Below are 26033 nucleotides of genomic sequence, written 5' to 3'. Positions count from 1 at the left end.
TCAATGAAGATATACCGGTATTATGATTTAATAAATATTTGTGTTCAGAGTGAGTAACATTAGGTAATATCCCAGAGTGATTATCTTGTTAATTGTCGCTTACCAAGTAAAGTCTTTTTTTGTAAGTTAAGTTAGGTTAATTTATGGTGCTATGGACAAAAGAGAACAATCAGTTTGAAGAAATATAACTATTGTTATTGATTGTTTTTTATTGTATGTAAAGGATTATTTTTATATATCCCTCAAATAGCTTACAGCGATACTATCGCACTATTGTAATACTCAAATAAATAAATAATAAATAAACATTTCAGGGAATTGTTCCTGGATGATAGGAGACTACAAATGTCGTATTTGAAGAGTCCAAAACTCAGCGATTATCCTTATAGCTGCCATTTTGTTTTTCTCACTTAGGAATTTTTATCTCAAGAACGAAATGTTGTATTGATCTGAAATTTGGCATGAATATTTATGCTATGAAAACTCAATTTTCGATGCAAATTTTCAAAATGACGGCCATTAAAAATTTTTGATAACAAATTTCACGAAAATCGTTCACTTTACAGAAAATTTACAAGAGACAAAAAAGTTGACAAATTTTACCAAAATTTCAAGGATACCTTATTTATTAAGATAGGTCAAAGAATAACAGAGACATTTATTAATTTCGTACTGCTTGCATGACCATGGACAAAACAAGATCATCTGAAAAACATTGTAAAATCAGTTGGATGGCCATATGACCGAGTTTCAAAGCTTCATCTGAAATACAATTGGAATTAGAAATGTAATATTGATGTCTAAATGGTGAAAAGTGGTCATGGATACAGTACGAAAAGAATTAATTTCTCTGTTATTGTTCGATCAATCTTAATAAATAAGGTATCCTTGAAATCTTGATAAAATTTTCCATTTTTTGTCTCTTGTACATTTTTTGTGAAGTGAACGGGTTTTGTGGAATTTGGCATCAAAAATTTTAAATGACCGCCATTTTGAAAATTCACATAGAAAATTTTTCATTTTATTTTTTAAAGTCAAGTTTTTATAGCATCATGCCAAATTTCAGATCAATACAACATTTTGTTCTTGAGATAAAAATTCCTAAGTGAAAAAAACAAAATGGCAGCTATAAGGATAATCGCTGAGTTTTAGACACTTCAAATACGACATTGGTAGTCTGCTATCATCCAGGAACAATACCCTGAAATGTTCGACACTACTTCTGAAACATTCTGTATATGCATATGCACTCATAGGCCAATACAAAAATTAAAAACATTCAAAGATCCAATAACTTGTTTGGCCTATGTAGCCGGGAGATATTGCTGTGGCCGGCCTGCAAAATCTGAGCTTCAGATTTTGAGAGTTCAAAACCCACTCATTTATGGTTGTAATAAATTAGTGATTTCGACAGTATGGAGTCGTTTTTAATATGAATATTCACATTACCTTCACAACAACACAGAAAATTGATATTTGGATCAAAATCAATAAAGTATAGCTAATTGCTGAATGACAAAATCAGTAGCTCTAAAGAACGAAAATTGTTGAGTATTTTTTACAGTTCAGCCGCTTATAATTTGTGATAATATATATAATTATTTGCCACACAATGCCCCTGTTACTAGGATCTAGGATCCTTTTACTAGGCTCTTGAAGAGTTGGAGTTAGTGCAGCTCCAAGTAATGTATCACTAGTAATGCTACTCAGTAATTTATTATAATAAAATATAGGGTACTTGATAATTTCATTGTGTTTCACTTATTACATCAATATCAAATATGTAGGTTCAATAGTTCATTAAATGTGATAAGTGTTCTGGAAACCAGACTCCAACCACTCAACTCATGACAAAGAAGAAAGATAAAAAAAAGTGCAATCAATACATCACTTAAAAGCAATAGAAATGGAATCTAGCGATTTGCTATAGTGAGGTCCAAGTTATAATGGCAGTGTTCGATAAGCAATGGTATTGCTATTCTTGTCTATCATTCAACAAAGCGTATAGCGCTATCTCTTTCTCGCTTTGCTCTGTTGCCAGATAGTCTTTTAATAATGTAGAATTAATAATCAATTAAGAAATATACATATTGTATACAATATATATAATCAATATTCCATCTTGATTATGAAAATTCATTTTGAAATTATTGAAAAAATATAATTTATTGCTAATAAAATAAAGCTGATAGCGCTATCTCTTTCTCGCTTTGCTCTGTTGCCAGTTGCCAGATAGTCTTTCAACAATGTAGAATTAATAATTAATGAACAAAATATTCCACTTGATTATGAAAATTGATTTTGAAATTATTGAAAAATAGAATTTATTGCTAATGAAATATAATTGATTATTTTAAAGAAGAATGAACCGGTAATATAACATCAATAAACCCGTATCAGCCATACCGTCTATAGAAATCATTGACAAGACAGAAGATCGGCAACGTTGTTATCCTATCTTTCTCCACTGCCATTATATCGTGGATTTCACTATAGGTTAGGTGTCAAAATCAGAATTGCTGGCAGTCGAATAAACATTGTTCACCAGCCTGTTTAGTTGAGAGAACACCTGCAACGTATTTAGACACAACAGTTGGTGCCCTAGCTATTCCAAGACCCAGCAACGAACGCTTTTCTTCACGCTCACCGATTTTCCGATTCTCAGACGATTTTCTCCAGCCAATTTCATTTCAATTCCACTTCCAACCCCCCTTCCTTCTTCTTGCATTTCGAATAGCTCAGCTCTCAGTGCAAATATTTTCCCTGCTCGGCCGTTTGTGATCGAAATTGATTTCAAATCAACGATTTCTTCCATCTGCATGCGGTTGATGGATTGATCGAAAAACTTGAAACCTTTCTTTTGCACACATATCACTCACTCACTCACTCACTTACTCTCATCCAGAAGCACTCTCATTTTAATAAAAAAGCACTTTGAGAAATGGGTTCGTCATATGCCCCGCAATAACATTGATTTTTGTCTGAGAAAACAAATGTATGTTTACCGTGCAAACATACTCCTAGTGGTGGATTTATTGATCGAATCACTTCTTGCATGATTTTTACTATATGAACAATCTACATATCTTTTTCTATCCTCGTCTCTATTTTTGTATACTATTATTCTGTGCAACTTCTAGAGAAATTTCATCCAATCGACTCTTGTTATTCTGTTCTCTTTTTTCTGTACCCTCAATAAAAATGAATGCTGATTTTTTATGAAAGACATTTCATCAATCCATGAAAAATGAATTACTTTTATTATTGTCTTTCTTTTATCTTCTTATCCATTTCCTACAAAATTTATCCCATATCGCTATGATATCAAAAGCTTCTAGAAAACCGTATGATCAATTTCAAATCTTTGAATGGCTCATAGAAATGAATAATTTTACATTCATAATAATGGAAATAGAATAGAATAGAGTAGCTGCCTTTATTTCTACCTAGGAGGGCGGAGTTAGGGCGCAGCCGGCCCTCTCTTACAGTCAACCCTCCAATACAACGCTAAATGATTACTAGATTAAACTAATCAAATTCAGAAAAAAAATATTTATACAATATTACAAACAAGGTAAATAAATATTATTAAAATACAAAAAATAATCAATGGAGAAAAAAATAATAATAACAAAACCTAAATTAAAATTAAGATATGAATAGAAATTAAAGAATAAAAACTGAAAAATAATACAATGTTACAAAAGAAGAAGTAGAAGTAGAAAAAGAGGAAGAAAGAGAAATAATAAATATTGAATTGTTTTGAGAAAAAGAAAAAATAAAGAAAAACTGGCCTATGAACCATGTGCTAGGTCCAGCCACCCACACCACCCCTGATCCACCTGAAATACGTAGACTATGTAGAAAACATAGACAACAGTCTATAACACACTGAGGTCCGGCTGCACAGAATATTGTTGAATTTCAATTGTGATTTAATGTCACGAGAACCAATTGGAAAATGAAATTTTGAAAAGAAGGCTTCTCTGATTGGTTCTCGTGGAATTTAAACACGGTAAAAATGTGATAGGCTTTTGTGTAACCGGCCCTAACCATTTCTTCTCTTTTTAATTTCTATTTCTCATTCATTAATTTATGTATCATCACAAAAACGAAAGCGTTTGTGCGGTATTGTCATAAATCTCCTCATTATCACCTGGGCTTGAAATACTCGTAAAAATTGTCTTCAAAAATAAATAAATAAATATTTGAAATGCTATGTGATTCCCAACATTGAACATTGATAGTGAGAGGGGTGACAATTTAAAAAAATGAACAAACACTTTTGGGCGAGCTCAAGACCACCAGGAAGCTCTGGCCCTTACGCTATCGCTCGTTCAACTGGAGTAACCAGTACCTATCAAATATATAATCTGAATGATTGGGTACTTGTTTCATTATTTGATCCAACAAACCACTTCCCTAAGATTTATCACTTTCTTGATACTGTATCTTTACCCCAGGACAATTTCAGTTCTGCTTACTGTATCAAGGGCGAATTCAGCAAGGAAACTCTTACAAAACATCAATTTACTGGTAGTTCTCTGCAAAGAACTCAGCTATGAACCTTATATCTTGCATTGTTGGAGTAACTGAAGAGTTCTTTATAAGGTGCAGTAGTGTATTATATCCTGCACGCAAGATTAATTGTGCTGCGGGTAGCCTATGCGAACTATTGAAGGGGCAAATGTGTGTACACCATGCACGTGATATCGCTTGCTGGAGAGAAATGGGTTGTCGCCTGAGAGAGAGAGAGAGAGAGAGAGAGAGAGAGAGAGAGAGAGAGAGAGAGGAGAGAGAGAGAGAGGAGAGAGAGAGAGGAGAGAGAGAGAGAGAGCGACAGAGAGTGATAAGGTTAGAGAGAGAGAAGTAAAGAGTGAGGAGGAGAGAGACAAATGGAAGTAGTAAATCTCCAGAGATGATGGTTATAAATGGTGAGAAACTAAAGATGAGTTTCGGTCTATACACAAAGGAATAACTGTTGCTCTATTTATATATCTGTAGAGTTTGTTGGACTATGTTGAGAACATATCTCGTCTGTTATTTGCTGTTTGAGAGTGGAGTCCTCCCTCCCTCTAGCTAAATCATCCAACAACTGGAAATACGATCAATATACTCTTTGATGCCGGTTTTAGAGAAAAATGTAGAAGCTGATATTTATTACTTTTAACGGACGAGAGAAACAGTGTTCAATAGATTACAATATTCCCTTGAATATTGACTACTTCCTTTGTTATCATGCTCAGTCTGTTCTTTTCCTATATTGTGATGTAAACAAAAAATTTGATTCGATTCTACATCACATTTTAATATTCGTGGAGTTTTGGTCGTATTTTCTCTTGGTTGATTGAATTTTCAACATGATTGTGAACTACATTATTGAAAAAAATTTGAAGTGAGCATTTCATCAGGAATTATTATTCTCCACTAGTAGGTAACCCGTGCTCCGCAAGGGTCTAATTGAAAACATGGCAAACTGAAAACTTGACCTACTGAAATCTTTAAGAATTTAAAATAGGCCTATAACCATCCTCGGTAAGTGAAGAATTACCGTACGCGTATAAGCCACTTCTTTCTCTTATTATATTATAGTAACTATAAGTTAAACTGGATAATTAGATCTCCGATAAAAATGAGACCTGGTTTTACATTCGTTTTACGTCCCACTGTTGTCCGATTTGTTCATTTGTTCGTTGCATTGCTTATGTTAAGATGCATACAGATTTACGCGCCGCGAACATGAGCAATTCACTGTTAATCAGCTGATGCCAAGCTTTTTATAACTGTATCTTACCGTTTTTGTAAAAATACAGATATAGTCAGCTGATTAAAAGTGAATTGCTCATGTTCGCGGCGCGTATATCTGTACACACCTTAAGATAGCACTTTATTTAATGACAAACCTGATAGTCCAAGTCTTAGTCCCTGTTGAATTTCATTCAAAAGTTACAATATATATTTTTCAAATAATAACTTATTTCAATAGATGTATTTCAAATAAGTTACATCTAGGTTGTAACTTAACATTTCGAAGCATCATGCAACTTTTCTATGCGACTGTACCTACTTCCGATCCCCCTTCTGTACTTTTGTGCCTTTCTGTTTCTCTGTACTTTTTGTACCAGTTCTAATAACTGGTAAAAGCCAAGTTGGAGGCAATATTGAAATAGCATTTCCGTTCCCTCTGCAAATGGATTGATCCGCCTTGGAGAGCAAAGTTAGGACCGGATTGGTGAATCCCTTAATACGTTGTCGGGTTGATTCATTTCCGGTCATCTGGGGAAATCTGAGGTCTATGTCTACAGACCAATAAGAAGCAATGGAAAATAAAATAGTTGATGTCGGTTGCTCTGTGTGGGATGGCCAATAAGAAACTATGGAGATGAAAATTGGGACATGTCGCTCAGTGTTTAGGAGAGTGTAAAAAGCAATGTCAAATGAAAATAGTGATCAGTGGTTCTCTGTATGTGGAAGCTAATAAAACCAAATGAAAAATGCGATAGTTGAGATGAAATGGTCTGTGTGCGGGCCACATCAGTAATGGAAAATACAGATTGGAGTGAGTCGCTCATTGTCAGGGTGTATAAGAGGTAGAATAGTGGCTCTGTGTGTTGTAGACCATATAAGTATCAACGGAAAATGAGATAGATATTGTGAGTAGCTCTTTGTGTAGTTGATTAAGGAAAACCATGGAAAATAGAAATTAAAGCAAGCTGTTCTTGGGGTATATGAGAAGCTATTTCAGATAAAAACAGTTGTTCTGTACAAAGGAGTAAAATGAAAAATATGTTAGTCTTATAGTCCAAGCAACCAATGCTCAAATAAAGGTATAGATGGAAAAGTTTGGAACACAATTTTCAACTCCACTGCTCTTTCAAGGATAGATAGTAAGAGGATTAACATATCAAAAGACCTCACCCCTACCCCTTGTGCTAAGGGGGTGGGGGTGTTATGAAAGTACCATTTTTTCATTTTTCGCAAATATCTTGGAAACTATGCATCTTATGAACATTTGTATTTTGTGCAAAATTAAAGCTTACAAAATTACCAACAATTTTTTTCATTTTTCGCAAATATCTTGGAAACTATGCATCTTATGAACATTTGTATTTCGTGCAAAATTAAAGCTTACAAAATTACCAACAATTTTGTCCTCTACATTTTTCCCATATCTCTCATAGTTTCTGAGATATTCACTCTTGAAGATGATACATTTTTTGAAAAAACACTTCTGCCTCCAATTTTTTCATCTTTTCGGCCTTATAATTTTTGAACGATTGATGAAAATAATCCGTGCTGATTATGAGCTGATAGAGCATCAAATTATCTCCAATTTGATGTATATTTTCACTATTTTACGCATTTCCCTACGACTGTTGCAGTAGTTTTAGTGTTGAGAGTGAAATTTTCTGTTGAGCAACAATAGATCAGTTGACAATGATTTTTCGACTTTGCAGCTTTGTTGTGACTAGTTTGGAGGTGAGCATATAAAAAATCCCCACCCCTACATCATGTGCTGAAGGGTGGTTTGAAAGTTGCATTTTTCACTTATTACTTACATGCTTTTGGAAACAATGTGTTCTATTGACATAATCAACAACATGAAAATGAAGCTTAATGAATCTCCTACAAGTTTTGTTTCGTAGAGATTTTCGATAAATCCGATACTGTTCGAGATATTTATGTTCTAAAGTGATGCATTTTCGAAAAACCAGTTTTTCTTCCATTTTTAGCTCTTTCAAGTCTTATAACATTTCAACAATTGATGAAACAAAAAGTGCTAATTACGAGATTGTGGAGCATTAAATAATCTTTCATTTTATGTATAATTCGATTATTTCACGTATTCCCATACGACTGTTGCAGCAGTTTTAGTTTTGAGTGTCTTAGTTTGGTAGGAAGTTTTGAAACACCCCCTGTGTTTAGTTCCGCAGATGTTTCAAAAGGTACTCAATATAAATGTTCATACTGAAGCACAATGCCAATTTATGATGACAGAATAGTGTGATATTCGAAAAAAGTCACTTGTTGCAAATCTTGAGATTTGACACTCAAAATTAAAACTTCTGCAAAAGTCGAATGGGAATGGGTGAAATAGTTGAATTATACATGAAATGAAAGATAATTTAATGCTCTACAATCTCGTAATTAGCACATTGGCCGAAAAGATGAAAAAATTGGATGCAGAAGTGTTTTTTCGAAAAATGTCTCATCTTCAAGAGCGGATATCTCAGAAACTATGAGAGATATGGGAAAAATGTAAAGGACAAAACTTGTTGTTAATTTTGTGAGTTTTAATTTTGCATGAAATACAAATGTTCATAAGATGCATAGTTTCCGAGATATATGCGAAAAATGAAAAAATGGTACTTTCAAACCACCCCCACCCCTTTAGCACAGGAGGTAGGGGTGAGGACTTTTGAATTTTGATATGTTAATCCTCTAACTATCCTTAAGAGAGCTGTGGAGTTGAAAATTGTGTTCCAAACTTTTCCCTCTATAATCATCTTTCGTTGACTGGACTATTAGTGAAAAGCTGTGTGTGTAGGGACCAACAAGAAACTATGGAGAATGAAATCAGGCCAATCTGCTCTATGTAGGGGTGTACAAGATCCAATTTACAATAAAAATTTTGATCAGTTACACTGTGTTTTGAGGCCAATCAGAAGCAATGGAAAATTAGATAGTTTCCGTGAAAAGCTTTGTGTATAGGGACCAATAAAGAGTGACGTACAAGATAAACTAAGACGAGTCTTTCTGTGTGAAGGCGCCAATCAATCCCAAGGAGAATAAAAATTGGGACAATTCGCTCTGTGTGTGAGGGATGATAAAAATCAATGGGGAGTAAAAACTGGGGCGATTCGATATGTGAGTGGCGTCCAATGAGACTCAAGGAAAATGAAAATTGGTGCAAGTCGCTCTGTGTGTGGTGACCAATAAGAATCAATGGAGAATAAAAATTGGGACGAGTCGTTCTGTGTGAAGGGGCCAATAAGAAACCAGCAAAAAAAGAAAGAGGGGATGGGAGTGACACTGATCGATGGATTGAGTAGTTGAAGCTTTTGGCTGATATCAAATCCGTGATTCCCCCGATGGCCTCCGGATGAGAGTTGGCCTTTTCCCCCTGGATATTAACCTCCCTTGAAACCCCCCTGCCCCGCAATCAGGTCAGCAACCGTCAAAACTTCAATTTCTTCTCGACGTACATAAAGTTTCCTGTTATGCAAGCTGAAGTCTCAGCTTATACCTTGGGAAATTGATACAGATGTATGGGTTGCAAAGCTTTTCTATGTCTTGCAAAGTTGGATTGGAGTTTCTTTTTCATCTCCCTTCAATAAGTTGACCTCAGAATCAAGAATCAAAGTTTGACCTCAGGGGATCAAAGTTGTTTTTGATGATCGAGTTCAAAAACTAATATCTTCAATTTATTTTTCAAAGCGTTTACAGAAATAAAGATGGCTGTGCTTAATTAGATGACAGAGATGGATTCTCAAGTAAAGATTTTCCAACTAGGAATTTAAGTGATAAATTTCTGGAGTTGATATAACCTTACCATAGAGAAACAATAGCATAAACTTACGCTATTGCTTATCTATGACCTTACTTCGGACAAAAAAATAATTGAAATTTGAGAAAAGTTGCTAACTTGAGCCTGTTTTTCATTACCGATAAATTTATGACTTGTGTTCAATGAATGAATTAGTAAATAATACTGTGTGATTATAAAATTATCATACTTTTCATTTGATCCACAGCCATTTTGCTTTTGAAAAATGTGTTAGCTCTGCAGCTTGCAATGATGAATTCAACCAATGAATTTCATTATGAATCTAACCATTGAGTATTTCTGATCATCTATGACGCAGACAGAACAGACTCTTCAACGTACCTTGAATCATACGACGTACAAACGTACCACAGAGAAGGAAAGATATTAAATATATTATAAATTATAAATAGCTATATAATAATAATTTTATTTCTCAATAAGCATTCATTACAAACACAACATTACTACAAGAAATAATTATTCTATTGAGAAGACACTCCCGAGAAAAATTCTATTCTGGGAGTTGCCATCAAAGTCCATTTGTATAATTTATTTGATGCAATCAATTAAAAATAAATTAACTTAAACCATGAAATGTAAATATTCTAACAAAAGAGCTTACAGTCGGAATTTTTACAAAAGTTATTAATATTTGAATAAAAAATGAAAGTGAATGATGGAGACAGTGCTACCTTATGTCTAGTAGAATATTGTAGTGTAAAACTGAAAGTTTTTTTTTCAAGAGAATATGAAGAATGAGGTTATGACAATGAACATTAATCTATGTTGAAAATGAAAAGAGAGAGATGAATGATGAAAAGCGGCTCTGCCAGTTATTGTCAAAAACAAAAGCAAGCGTGAGAAAGAAAGAAAAGAAAATAGCTCGTTCCGTACCTTTCAAGCTTTTATTATTTAATTATAATTCTGTTTGTGTATTGTGGCTTATGGGTGCAATCTTAGCTTGTGAATTTAACTATTTTTTTTAAATAGGTCTTCGATCTCATCCATTGTTAACAGCCATTTTTTAATTTCTTTTTTGAGTTTTAGATAGCATGTTTGCTTTCTTGCCACGATTGGTATGTTGTTGAATATTTTAGGGGCTACATAGGAATAAAATCTACGAAAGCATTCTTTGTTTGGTTTTGGGGGAAGTAGACTTCCCGCTGAACGGAGTCCACAAGTTTCCCGCCGTGGATTGACAAGGTGTCCACTCCTATTGTAAAAAGTTAGTAATACTTTATAGAAGTACAGGTATCTCAAAGGCAAAAGGCCCCATTCCCTGAACAGCGGCAGTGAACTTGTTAAGCGAGGTTTGTTTGCTATAGTGCGAATTATGTATTTTTGCCCAGTTAAGATTGGTTTTAAAACAGAAAAGTATGCACCTCCCCAAACCGTTATTCCGTATTGCAGCCTGCTCTCGACAAGTGCAAAATATAGCGTTCTCAGCAAGTGCTTAGGGCAGAGTTTGCGGATGAAATATAATTTTCTACATGTCACCCTTAACTCTTCTCTCAATTTTTGTATGTGGTGTGCCCAGCTGAGCTTGGAATCGATTATTACGCCTAAGTATTTTACAGACTCAGACTCCTCAATTCTGTCACAGTTGCAGTCTATGTCAAGATTTTTGCACTTATCGGTATGAGGGGGAATAGCTAGAGGTTGTGTGTTTTCTGCTTTAGATTTTAGTTGGAAGACGATAATTTTTGACTTTTTAGCGTTGATCTCGAGGGAGTTAATTTGAAACCACAGGTTCAAATGGCGTACATCGCTTGTAATCATTTGGGTCAGCTGAGTCTTAGTTTCAGCGCAGTAGCTCAGAGCTGTGTCATCAGCAAATGCTGTCAGCGATCCAATAAGGTTTCCTTCGCACAAATCATTTATATAGATCAGGAATAATTCGGCTGATAATCCTGATCCCTGCGGAACGCCACAGGATGAGTATCTCTTGGAGCTTAATGCGTCACCTACTCTCACTTGCTGCGATCTGTCCGCAAGGAAACTTGCAAACCATTTGTTACATACTCCCCTTATGCCGGCGTTATTCATTTTATTTATTAGAATTTTATGTTCTACTGTGTCATATGCCTTCCTTATATCAATAAATAAACTTGCATATTTTTTACTATTATTCACACCATTGTATATTTCTGACGTTAGTTTGAGCATAGCATCTTCAGTGTTACGTCCTTTCTGAAAACCGAATTGATTTTTACTGAAAAATTTATTCTTTGATAAGAAACTAACTAGTCTAACTCGTACCAGCCTTTCCAATAATTAGGCAAAAACTGACAAAAGTGCAATGGGTCTATAGTTGTTGGGGTTTTTTCTATCTCCTGATTTGAATAATGGTATGATTATTGCAGTTTTTAGTTGTGTAGGGTAAATACCAGAACTCAGACTTAGATTATATGAATACTCAGTACGTCAGCCAGGTGTTCTATCATACTCTTCAACAACTCAGCTCTAATATTGTCAAATCCAGGAGCTTTTCTTTATTTCATTGACATGGCTGTTGCTTTGACCTCTGAGACTGTAATAGGAAAAAAGACCATCGAACCTGGATATTTTACTTGTTGAGGAAATAGCTTGTCTACTAATTCTGAATTTCTTGGTTCCAGAGGGCCCTCCCCATCTAAAGCATTTCTTGTGGATGATACTAGAGCAAAGTGTTTATTGAGTTCATCGGCAATTCCAATCTCGTCCTCGATCGCTTCCCCATTATTATTATTGACAATTTGCTTTATTTTCTCGTCGCTTTTATTTTCCCCGATTAATGAATTTAACAATTTCCAGCTATCTTTAGAGTTACCTCCCAAATTGTTAAATGTATCCTGAAAATATTTACTTTTGGAATCGTCTATATCAGCTTTTAATTTATCTCTGTATTGTTTGTAGTGATTATTTATTCTGATATTATGTGGTTGTTTTTTTATACAGTTTATTTTTTATTTCAACTCGACTTAGTAAATTGGAGGTCAGCCACGGTTTGTGTTCGTTTAATTTCCGCGCCTTTATGAGTTTATCAGAGCTAACAGCATTGATACAATCCTTAAAAATTTCGATAAACTGATTGAAAGCAAGGTCTACCTGTGATTGATTATAAACGCTAGTCCAGTCAACCTCTTGTAGCCTGATGGAAAGCGCTTGATAATCAATCTTCCTAATTTTCTTGTTATTCCTAGCCTGAGATAATGACTGATTTAGTCTATTTGTACATAGGTTAAGATATAATTCAATAGTGCAGTGGTCGGTAATTCCGTTATTGCAAACATTAGTTGCTGGATTGAAACTATTTTTAGTGGCTGTATATATCCTATTCATATTAAATATCCTTTTGCTATCCTTATCCTTCTGGATGTTAAATATATTTTATTTATTTGCTTCCTTCTCATTGGGTCAACTCTGATTTCCAATCTCAAATAGACCTTGTTAATTTGATTATTCAATTCCAAATATAAATATTTTTCACCATAGTTTGCATATCATAATTTGAATTAGCATCTTATTTAACCAAGTTCAATTAATTCAAAATTTCATTCCAAGCTAGCTCTAATTTTGTATAATTGTGAATCAACCATTCTAAAAGTAGGCGGACTCTATGTAACTCCCCTTTCTTGTCATTGGTAGATGCCGATGTGGTCGTCACCAAATTGAACCAATCACAGACCAGCAGTATTCGAGCAGGGGCCATTTTGTTTTGCTAACTACATTTTCTGTACGAAACTGGGACTTTAGTATTCCAATTTGTTTCATTGCTTAACAATACAATATTTTCAATATCACTTACTTTATTGATCTTTAACTTTCTTGAAATTACTAAAACATATTTTCCAGCTTGATAGTCGTTCTCAAATTGACGTTCCCCAATTTATCTATCCAAAAGTTGAAGTGTTTTAAAACTCAAACTAGGCTTCAAGTTATTGTCGTCAAATTGAAGCTACTAGAAAGGGTATTATTAAAGTTACCGGTATGTATTGACAAAGACTAACGAAACAAATTAGAGGTTAGATCTGTGATCTGTATTGATTAGAAATATTTCAATAATTTTGTCCGAAGAAAATTTAATCATTTCAGACTCAATTTTCTCAGAATAAGCATTACCTAAATTTGGTATGTCCACTTCCTTTTCAAAATCATTTCTAGTATTGTTCATCAATTCTAATGAAAAATAGTTTGTTCCAATTTTCTAGTTTATTCAAAGCAAAATTTCTTCATCTACACAAAATCTTGAATATTGTCGAAATTAGGTCGAAGCACTCACTCTATCTCTTCTCCACTACGTACAACATGTTCTTCACTACAAAATCCATCAGGAGAGTAGGACAAAATCACAACTCCCTTTTGTTTGTCGACAACAATTCGCAAACACTCAGCTGAGCTGTGCGTGCAGCCGTTAATCGCATTCCACGAGCAAAACTACAGGAACTGTTGTATATATATCGTATACCACCTATATACCATCAACCTAGGAGGAACCCAAGGATAGTATATAGCTATATTCTACTATTCTTGGGAGGAACCTATCGTGGGATTCACTTTAGCCTGTCAGCGTTCCTCATGAATAGCTTCAATGCTTTGCAGTTGCAAACAATACTGACAGTTCTCAGTGAAACTCAGTAGAGTTAAGCGATCTTTTAGTCTGTCAGTATTCCTAATGAATAGCTTCAATGCTTCACATTTGCAACCAATAGTGACAGTTCTCAGTGAAACTCAGTAGAGTTGAGCGATCCAGGCCTGCATACGAAATTGATTGAAGTTTGCGTTTGGGAGCTGCTTGGCACATGTGTGTGTGTCTGAGAGGTCTCCAAAGTCTGTGTGTAGTCAGAATGGAAGTAGCATGGCAAGGCACCTAGGTGCACTCAAAGAGCTTGTTACTGGAAAGGAATAGAAGCCGAAACACTCCGGATCACAGAGCATTGTTGTGATCATGTGAGCTTGAGCTCTCGGCGGTGTTACAATTTGGGAAAGCCAAATTCGCCGTATATTGTAGTCTCTCTCTGGGTGAGCAGCGGTGAGCGAAAACGTTTGTGTTTGATCGTCTTATGTTCGGATCAGACTAGCACTTACAAACTTGACGAATGTACACTGGGAATGAATATACGAGTTTTCACCTACAATACAACTGGGAGAATGATTTCCAGTTAGATTAACTTTCTTGTGCGTTCAATAATCTTCTTTGATTGCTACGTAATAGCGCTAGATATTGGGACGTCTTTGGGCCTAGTTTTGTTGGTTTTCAACAAGTTTGAAATAAGTCCTCATTGGTCTTTTCAAATTCTTGTTGAATCTAGCACTTACAAACTTGACGAATGTACACTGGGAATGAATATACGAGTATTCACCTACAATACAACTGGGAGAGTGATTTTCAGTTAGATTAACTTTCTTGTGCGTTCAATAATCTTCTTTGATCGCTACGTAATAGCGCTAGATATTGGGACGTCTTTGGGCTTAGTTTTGTTGGTTTTCAGAAAATTTTAAACAAGTCCTCATTGGTCTTTTCAAATTCTTGTTCAATCTAGCACTTACAAACTTGACGAATGTACACTGGGAATGAATATACGAGTACTCACCTACAATACAACTGGGAGAATGATTTTCAGTTAGATTAACTTTCTTGTGCGTTCAATAATCTTCTTTGATCGCTACGTAATAGTGCTAGATATTGGGACGTCTTTGGGCCTAGTTTTGTTGGTTTTCAATAAATTTTAAATAAGTCCTCATTGGTCTTTTCAAATTCTTGTTCAATCTAGCACTTACAAACTTGACAAATGTACACTGGGAATGAATATACGAGTATTCACCTACAATACAACTGGGAGAATGATTTTCAGTTAGATCAACTTCCTTGTGCGTTCAATTATCTTCTTTGATCGTTCCGTAATAGCACCCTCTAGATATTGGGACGTCTTTGGGCCTAGTTTTGTTGGTTTTCAATAAGTTTTAAATGAGTCCTCATTGGACTTTTCAAATTATTGTTGAATCTATCGAGTATTCGTAATGCTCCAAAGTATTAGCACACTTCTGAGATAGAATAATTTTACTCATATGGACTACTTTATTCAAATTAATAAAGACAATATAAAGCTTGTAATGTTTTAAAGATTTTGAAATGTTTTAATACTAGTAGTTCTGTGAACAGTAGACCTAACGCAGTATTCATATCCACAAGTACCTGATTGAAACTATAGACCTTATGGGAATACAGCAATAGACTGGCTTCTCCACACCTCTGTGTGATCACTTGTCAACTGATTTATGATGAATAATTCTATAGTCTGATTTTTACTCTAATATTGACGTATGAAGGAGGCTCCTTTTTCCTTTTATATTATCCTTGGAATGCAAAATTCCCAACTCATTCATAATTTCATTTTCACACTTTTCAAAGAGCCTGACATGGTTGTTCATTGGTTGACAGACCTTGTAAAAGACAACGTATAATCGAAATGTTGAATCGTTAGCATGGAGATATAGGAATTTATCACTGAAAAGCAAAATGCTGGAAAAGTATTGGTTTTGTTACGTTATAATGATTTCACCTCATTGACCGAACGAAGTGAGGTCTAAGATGCAAGTCGACGGTTTGGCATTTCTCTTAATGTTTAAATGTTTATATGTTGCGCATTTACGGCGAAACGCGGTAATAGATTTTCATGAAATTTGACAAGTATGTTCCTTTTTAAATTGCGCGTCGACGTATATACAAGGTTTTTGGAAATTTTGCATTTCAAGGATAATATAAAAGGAAAAAGGAGCCTCCTTCATATGCCAATATTAGAGTAAGAATCAGACTATAGAATTATTCATCATAAATCAGCTGACAAGTGATTACACAGATGTGTGGAGAAGCCAGCTGATTTATGATGAATAATTCTATAGTCTGATTTTTACTCTTATTTTGGCGTATGAAGGAGGCTCCTTCTTCCTTTTATATTATCCTTGAAATGCAAAATTTCCAAAAACCTTGTATATACGTCGACGCGCAATTTAAAAAGGAACATACCTGTCAAAGTTCATGAAAATCTATTACCGCGGTTCTCCGTAAATGCGCAACATAAAAACATTTAAACATTAAGAGAAATGCCAAACCGTCGACTTGAATCTTAGACCTCACTTCGTTCGGTCAAAAAGGGTACTACAAGTTTTATATTGTTTTTATTAATATTCTAGCTCTGGTTGGTTCCGCTTAAATTCAATAAATGTTGGGATTACACACCTCGGGGCTAGAAGCAGAGACAAATGATCTAAATTAAATATCTTCACCTTATGCTAGAAGCTACTGAATTCTAGGAGGATGAGGCCTATTTAAATTTGAATTCTTTATTGATTCATACAATAAGTACATCATCAAACTGATAGGGAGAGAAAAAATAAGGTAACCTTGTGCTATTCCTCTCCCAAGGTTACACATAGTCCAAAATAGGTTAAATCTTGTAGTTGTTCACTTCACAAAATTTTCAGTCCTTAATTATTTTCACGATGTAGATTTTTAAATTTAGATGTTTCAAAACCAGTCATAGAAAAAATATCTCACATTATCACTAAATAGGAAATATTCACACAATTAAAGGAATACTTTTGAAGGACCAAAAAACAAACTTGAATTTCTAAGCACAGCTGTTGTGCTTGTATTTATAAGCCTAATCGAGAAACAATGCTGTATGAGCGGAGCTAGCCACTACCTTCGTATAAACAAAGCCGTAGTGCGTTCGTGTGACGTCAGCACAGGTAGGGCTCTCCTAGACCAATAGAAACTCTAACTGATATAGATCAGCTGAAATCAACGAATTTTTATTGGTGTAGGAACCCTACCTGTGCTGACGTCACACGAATGCACTACGGCTTTGTTTACGGAGGTAGTGAGCTAGCCCATTCAACACACAGTGATAGGCTTCAGTAGTCTAATAGCTTACTGCATTAAGAGTATTCTACATCTAATCTTCAGTTATATTAGTCATCTTCAATTATTAATAGTCTCATCATTTCGGCAATAAGCATTTATTCGTTAGTAGATAAATTTAAGAAATATGAATACTCCCAATTCAGAAGTATTTCAATCTGCATAATTTTCAATTCTTGATTTCTATATCCATGGAATAATGCACTTGAATTCATGGTAATTAGAATACATGAATTCAATATAAACTGCCAGACATAGCTTAAATATGTCTGCGGATTAAATATCAATATACTTGTGCACATAAATTTCAACCGGCTCCTACATGGCTGGAACACTAGGCACATAATGTGGGCTTAGCTTGCTAGGCTCATATCTGGGCGTAAATAATGCATTCTGCCTTTCTTTTTACGTGAAGAATTTTTTTTAGAAAAAATACGTGATTCAAATACTTGACAAGATGGAGAGAAATTTGATGAGCAGCTTATCAGTAATCTAGATCACTTTCCTGTTTGTATTTATTAATGAATAATTGTAGTAGATGAGAATTTTTCGAACACAATTGAATATTTTTGTTCATTTTCAAGGTCTTACGATGAGGCGCTATCAGATCGCTAGTAGAGTGCCTGAAAGCAACAGCAGGTGATTCATTGATTGCTTGCTTTCAATATTATCCACTTAGCTTATTTAGCGAAATTTAGCGTTCAATTTTGAAAATGTATAGAAGCTTCTTGTAGATCGTTTTGAATTTGAATTTATCACTTTCTAGTGGAATTTAGCATTCAACTTTCAATTTTTATAGAAGCTTCTTGTAGTTCGTTTTGAAGATTAAAATTTTATCTTGATTAGTAGAGTGGCGATATTTTTATAATTATTCGTACTAAGCTTTTTGTAGATCGTTTTGATAAATACATGTTTTCAAATATTAAACACTTTGCACGATTGCTAGAAGTGTTTGGAGAATTAAATCACTTATTCATATGTCAATATTTTATTTTTCTGTTATAGTTTACTTTAGGATAGCAGACTTTGATTTCTATAGATACCACAGGACTAGACTCTGATTTTTCATTGATACATTGATATCTAACTAGATTTGTATTTTCATACATGCTATAGGTCTAGATTTTGATATGTATAGATTCTGTTGGTCAAGTAGTGTTCCATTAATTCAATTTTCGCTTATCGTAGTGTGGTAGAGTGTTTTTGACTACTACCATAGAGAAACAATAGCATAAGTAGATATCCCATGGTATAGGGCGTTTATGTCGCAACTTTTACTGTTATCCCAAGCCAATTCCTGTTGATTATTTTCGATTTTTATTGTTTTGTTGGGGTGAGAGTGTTTGAACGGCACAATATGAGAGACTACCAATGTCACACAGCTTCACGGGAAAGAATTACATGAACTATCGGCTTGAGATAACAGTAAAGGTTGCGACATAAACGCCCTCTTCCATGGTATATCTACTTATGCTATTGTTTCTCTATGCTACTACTTTGTGGATTGGACATTTTAAAAATATTCTTAGGTCAAATAGCTTTTATTTCGTTTTTTCTCCATCATCATGTTGAATTGTAGGATGTCTGGTTGAACGTGAAATTTCTTACACTATACTTCCAGCTTCTTCAGGATCAACGCAGATATTCTCTGATTATGATATAATTGTCGTGGACGCTTATTATTGTACATAATATTACAGTTGTGTTGTGAGTGATGTTGTGGTACTTTTCCATAATTAAAACACAAATTTTAATAAGTGGTTGACAATTTAAATTTGTGTTTTTAATACATAATATTATTGATTACATCTCGCGTTTACATCTCTTTTTACTCAAAACTTTAGAAGTAAAGTTTTAGAATTACGTCAAAGAAAGGTTTTTTTAAGTTTTAGAATTACGTCAAGAAATTAGTCCAAACTTCAAAGCAACATTTCATGTTCACAATTACAAATTTTCTCTCATGGGGGAAAATTGTCAATTAAACAACAGCAATCTAGTAATGATAAAACAATTTCTTGAAAAACAATTATTCTTGAGAATAATGATTGAACAATCTATCATTCATTAAAAAAAATAAAAAAATATAAAATCTAGTTTTGGATGTTATCTTCATTATAATCTCTATTGATAAGTAGAGAGTTAGTGGGAGGATCTTTTTAAAATTCTTTCCGAAGAATGGACATTGATATCCGCCAATTTATGTAGATGCATAACAATATAATTATCTATAGTTATTAAATACAAATTGCTTTTTCATATCATATACAGTTCAATTATTATTTTCTTAGTCTATATTATGTGAATTCATTTATAATTTTGCTGTATTGTAAGCTATGTGTATAATTGTATAAGCCAGTATATATTGAATCTACATAAATAAGTACTCAATCAATCAATCAATAATTGATCTAAAATCCTAAACATGGATCAGTCGAATACACTATGAAAATGGAGCTATATGATAGGTTTTTATACGAATTCTGGATCATAAAACACATAGAAACAACCCGACATAATTATGAGAAGCATGATTATGTCTCCAAAAGTGTACGAATCCAATGTTAGTTCTCATGACTTTATAGAACTTTTAAACTGGTTTTATCCAGATTTTTATAAATCTTTTCTCAGAACATGCATTCGTTTGGTGTAACCCCAGCCATAATATTATATTCTATTATTTTCATAATATTTTTGAAGATTTTTCAACCTTATTCATTTCTTCAACAATGATAAAAAAAAACATAATCATCGAACGCTTGGAAATGAAAAAACAGGCTTGGTTTTTGGTTCTTGTCATCTTCTATAGTGTCAGGTGGTTTCAGTGAAAACGAGAGAAAATTGTTCCAAAAACACGTTGGTCGAGACAAAGATTGGGCGTGTCTTGTCTTGATCAATGGCAGCCAACTACCAATCATATGACTCCATTTTCATCATCTGTTTCGGAGCTCCATGTTTGAGATTTGAGTTTAAAGAATGACAATGTTCGAATACCGAAACAAATAACATAGTTCGATATAAGGTTAGATTTTACACATCAAATTTCAACACAATTTCCAGTTCAAAAAATGATTGTACTAAGAATATTGTGAACTATAAAATTCATTGTTGTATCATGGAACCAGTTATGGGTCATATTTTTTACAAGTACGTCATCTACTCGTATAACTCTGGGGCCTGTTTCATAAAAATTTAGAAGTCCTGTAATACAGGAACAGCTGATTTTATCGGCTATATTGAGCATGTAATTGGAATGGTGATTCTCCTGTATTACAGAACTTGTAACTTTTATGAAACAGGCACCTGGTCATAGAACTCAAAATTTTAGACACCCATACAAATTTGAATACACCTTACTTGTTGGCTAGAAGAGATATCACCGACATTTCGAAGCTCCTTGCAAACTTTACGATCATTTCTATTATTGTAGGATAGTTGAAGAGTCACTCCCATCACACCCAAACTATATAACTAAATGTATATATAGCCTTTACAGGTATATGTGTACTATATATTGTTATAGACATGTATATACGTACTGTAGGTTTTTTATACATGCATACATATAGTTATACGACCGAAACAGGCGAGAAAAGTTTACAGTTGGACTAAAATAAAAGAGAAATGACTTGGAATAAACCCTGTCGCGAACTAGAACCCTTCAAAGGCGGAGGTATCAATAGAAAGCCGTATTTTTATGTCTGGTCGCTGCTATATTATCCTTGCATTGTAGGAGAATGTTAAGTACGGACCATTTTATCACCTTGCATTCAGAATCCAGAAGTAATTTTGCCACTGTGTTGTAGTGTAGCTACCTTCACTACTCCAGAGTTTAGACTCACCTTCATTGGATTCTTTCTCTTCTTCTCATTTTCCTTGCTATTATTGTTTTTCTATCCTTTTCAGTCGTTCTTTTTACCCGATTTTCTTGTACTTCTATCATCATCACGCTCTTTTTCTTTCCATTCTTCTTGTTATACTTCTCTTATCTTTCTTCTTTATTCTTTATTAAAAAAAAAAATAACAATCAAATACATTCCAAAAAGCAAATACAGAATCTTCTTCACATTGTTCGTTTTCACACCTTCTTCTTGTACTTCGCTTATCATCTTCGTTCTCTTCTCCTTCTTATATTTCTCTCATCTTATTTGGGTTTTTTATACTTCTTTATCTTTTTATACTTCTGAATATTTCAGATATCTTTTTGATTTTCTATTAACTTCTCCTTATTGTTCCTCTTCTCGTTTCCAATGTCACTCACTACCTTATTCTCGCTATTTTCTTCCCTCTACTCCTTTTATGTTTCTCTTTTCATCTCTTCACACACTTCCTCCTCTCTATCAACCACCAACTATTTTTCTACTACTACTACTACTACTACTACTACTTCTTCTTCTTCTTCTTCTTCTTCTTCACATCATCATCTTCTTCTTCTTCTTCTTCTTTTTCTCCTTCTTTTTCTTCTTCTTCTTCTCTTCTTCTTTCTTCTTCTTCTTCTTCTTCTTCTTCTTCTTCTTCTTCTACTTCTACTTGTTATACTTCTCTCATCTTATTTGTGTTTCTATTTTTCAACTTTTTCTTCTTCTTCTTCTCTCATGTTACCTCCTTCCGTCTCCTAACATATCATCTTCTTCTCCTCCCTTCTTCTTCAGAATAACAACTGCTCTTCGTAGCCTTATTCTGTCCCATTCAATGCCGTTGAGCTCTCCAAAACCGTCGTAAAACTCTAGTCAATGATGCAGATAAAATTATTACCATTATTCTGCCACCAAGTTCAGAATTTGAAAGTCTTAGTTCTGAGATGAGTTCGAACAGTTTCAAATTTTCTACGAGATTTATTACTTTCATAGTGTCATTGAATCTTGTGTTATAACATGCCTGGTAGAATCGTAAAACTATGGAAACTTTGAATTATTAATATTTTAGTAGGATTTTTGTTGGGAATAATAGCCATCTAATTAAAAAGATTAGAGATTAAACTAGTGATAGAAGAGAGAAATATGTTTGTAAGGGAAATTTGTAAAATAAATTGTTTCTTATAACATGGAACAATGTAACATAATATATTTTTATTGGCTTATGCTTAGTGAGATGCAGTCCAATAGTAAGAAGTTTATGGATAATGGAAAAAATTTAATACAGAACGTTTTTATAGAAGCATATTGCATTATGTTCAATAAGGTTGAATTTAAAAGTTGAGTTTATTATGTGAATCGTAGAATTGTTTTTGCTCGTTCATTAGATTAGATGAAATCTATAGTACCGTATGTGCTACATAATGTGTCTAAGAAGTTTATTGGATAATGAGAAAATTTTGATACAGAAACGTTTTTATAGAAGCATATAACATTATGTTCAATAAGGTTGATTTTAAAATTTAATTTTATCATGTGAATGGTAGAATTGTCTTTGCTCATTCATTAGATTAGATGAAATCTATAATACAGTATGTGCTACATAATGTGTCTAAGAAAATGACTTTGGAATTCGAAATAGTTTCTTTTTGGATGATTCTGATCACAATATTAGGCATTGGCATGAAGTTCAGCTTACATTTATTAGATGAAAAATAATTTTACTGTGAACAGATAGTTTCTATAAATTATTGTCATATACATCGTAATGAAAACTATACATATCTGATAATCATAATATAAGAATGAAATGATCAATGTTTGAGAATTAAGTGAGAAATTATGTGAAAAGTAGACATCGACATTTAATTATTTGAATGATGTTTTTGATATTTTGTACCTTGAAATCTAAAATTAATCCATTTCGAACTTTTCATATTATTTCCTTTAAAATAAGAACGTTCAAAATATTTGTAATAAAGTGAGGAAGTATCAAATCGATAAACTTGAAAAAAAATAAATACTGTTTCAAATATATCTAATTCAAGTTAGCCTACAAATTCCAACCTAGAAGACCTGGTAGGCCTATAAAGCACAGCATTTGATTGTCTGATTATAATGTTACATATTACAAAAAACATTATATAAAATCATAAAAGAACTTTTCACATTACAGTATTTCCTTCAAAATTAGAACGTTCAAAATATTAGTAATAAAGTGAGAAAGTATCAAATTGATAAACTTGAAAAAAAATAAATAATGTTTTCCACATATATCTAATTCAAGTTAGCCTACAAATTCCGACCTGGTAGGCCTATATAGCACAGCATTTGATTGTCAGATTATGATAATGTTACAAATCACAAAACATTATATAAAATCATAAAAGAATTCAATTTCATCTCTAAATAACGAAATTAATCTTGTATTTGTTCCTATTTTTCAGATTCATAGCCGTCTGCTGTTGCGCGGAAATGCGCGGTGAGTAAAAATTTCTATTTTTCTGTTGTCATTTTCGAATTTTATCGCGCCATTATAAAGCGATAACAAAATTTCGCGGCTCATTTATCAGACACGAATCGATGAAAATGCAATAAGTTAACAGCTTCTGCCGTGTGTTGCAGCCGTGGAAACGCCCTAATGGACGTTCATTCTTGTTGAATCAACTTGTTGAAAGTTGGCGCCCTACAATTTATTATGGGCCATTTATCAATGTCGCAACGAAAACCCAGAAGAAACTTTCTAATATTTGCAAACTGTAGCTAGAAGTGAGTTCCTCTTGAAACTGTCAGCATTAGTCTAATGGGAAGCATTGATGCTACATGCAAAGAAATGCTGACAGTTTGAAGTGAAGGCAGAGAGTGGTGGGCTGTCGAAACTTCAGGGCTGCTTCAAAATCTTCAAAAATGGGGATGAAACTTGTTGGGCTTTCCTGTTTTATGCGTAGAACACAGCAGTTTGCGCTGTGTTTTAGGATTCATTGTCCGGTTCTGAGATTAATGTCCGGGTGAGAGAGACGTTGGTTTGACGTTAGTTCAAACTCATAGGTAGATGAGTTTGAGGGTGTAAGATTTTCATAATATTTATTCGAAAATATTAAATACATAGTGACCTGGTCTCCAGGACACTATTATTAAATCCAATGGACCATTTCATAATTTCTTTATTCATAAATTTGTTCAGTGTATACAATGAATAGTGTCCATAAAACCTATAAATTCAACTTACATTTAATGGTTCTTCAGATTAGATTTCATGGTTCTTTAGATTTGAAAAGTGTCCTAGAAACTGGGCCGAAAACAGTTTATTTATTTATTAATTTACACAAACAATACAATGATCGGAAAATAAAAAACAGGCTATTGCCCAAAACTTCTTCAATTTCCTAATTTAGTTTCAAATTCTCCAAATATTATACAATATCGGGGACCGAGCTTCGCTCTGGAGTACAAAAGCATAAAAAACTTTTTACGAAAGAAGAAATTATAATAACATTCATACAGAAATGTTCCATCTGATAACAGTAAATTGAGATTAATTCCCAGAGGAATGCAAAAAATTTCCCTCACAAAGGCCCAGTTGCACAAAAGCCGATTAAATTTTAATCCTGATTAACTTCACGTGAACCAAATCAGAGAAGACCATTTCAAAAAGATGGATCTACTGGAATTAATCAGGATTGAAAATAACCCGGCTTTTTTGCAACAGGCACTAAGTACCTGATTGAATGATTACAAAAGTTCAACAGCTGAGTCATAATTTTGACACAGTCCACACACATGAACTCGCTCACTCACTTCCATCACCAACAGACGACGAAATAATTAGTATCAGCTGTTTTTCCAAGGATGAATAATAATTATCCTTTTGATAATAATTAAATCCTTTTAATAATTTATATTTTTATACTTTTAAGGATAAATTATCTTAATTTATTATTTATAACTTAGTTTACCGTAATTTATAATTATTTTATTAATTATTTTAATTTATCCTTTTAAGGATTATTATTTATCCTTTTAAATGTCCTTCAGCGAGTTTTCTCAGGGATGAGACCTAGTGCAATCGAATATTTATATTATAAACCTACTATGTTCTGAATTTCGTGAGAATCGTTAGAGCCGTTTTCGAGATCCGGTGAAATACAAACATATAAACATATAAACATATAAACATATAAACATAAGTTGCTCGTTTAATAGTATATGTTAATTTCAATTTCTCCACCAAATCACAACAATCTGAAAATATGAATCAGAATAAAACAATCAATTTTAAATTTGGGTAGATTGTTAACATGGATAGATTATTTTCAGTTGTTAACATTAGAAAATATGTTAGTTGTTGTCTGAACGTGTAGTTTTGAAAATATTCTCAGTTTGTGAGTGAAGTTATTATCTGAACTTGTAATTCCGTGGTGTCTACCTGATAAGCTTCATGATTCCTTACCTCAACCATAAAGTAAAGAATTAGAGAAGTGAAGAAGATTATAATATAGAAGACATAAATAAAGAGATTATATCTGTCATCTCTGCCACAACGGTCGCCCCCTCGCGCCTAAAATCCATCCATTCATTCATTCACTGACTCATCAACAGAACTAAAACTCTGCCGAATCAAAAACGTTCAAATTAAACAGGCATGTTCAGTTGGTTCTTTAGACGAGCACCTAGAACGTTCTTGAATGAAATTCTGAATTAACGTCCATAATAGGCGTTTTTCAAGCGT

At 33.6% G+C, this 26033-nt stretch overlaps 1 protein-coding gene across 4 annotated transcripts in view; it reads left to right on the top strand.

Annotated features, from left to right (window-relative positions):
• LOC111055281 (alpha-1,6-mannosyl-glycoprotein 2-beta-N-acetylglucosaminyltransferase) overlaps positions 1–26033 on the top strand; it is a 299287-nt gene that overhangs the window by 235124 nt on the left and 38130 nt on the right. For 3 of the 4 annotated variants that reach the window (XR_005571119.1, XM_039426387.1, XM_039426385.1), the window contains exons 4-5: positions 18038–18092; positions 23752–23786. Coding sequence is in view for 3 of the 4 variants with exons in the window: in XM_039426387.1 (XP_039282321.1) it covers positions 18046–18092; positions 23752–23786 (82 nt within the window). In the remaining variant the exon portion in view is untranslated. The remainder of the gene's footprint in view (positions 1–18037; positions 18093–23751; positions 23787–26033) is intronic. The other variant, XM_039426386.1, reaches the window with a different exon arrangement.

The sequence above is a fragment of the Nilaparvata lugens genome, chromosome 4, assembly GCF_014356525.2.
Source record: "Nilaparvata lugens isolate BPH chromosome 4, ASM1435652v1, whole genome shotgun sequence".
Classification (NCBI taxonomy): Eukaryota; Metazoa; Arthropoda; class Insecta; order Hemiptera; family Delphacidae; genus Nilaparvata; species Nilaparvata lugens.
The sequence above is the reverse complement of the archived record's forward strand: the minus strand, read 5'-3'. Positions and strand labels throughout refer to the sequence as shown.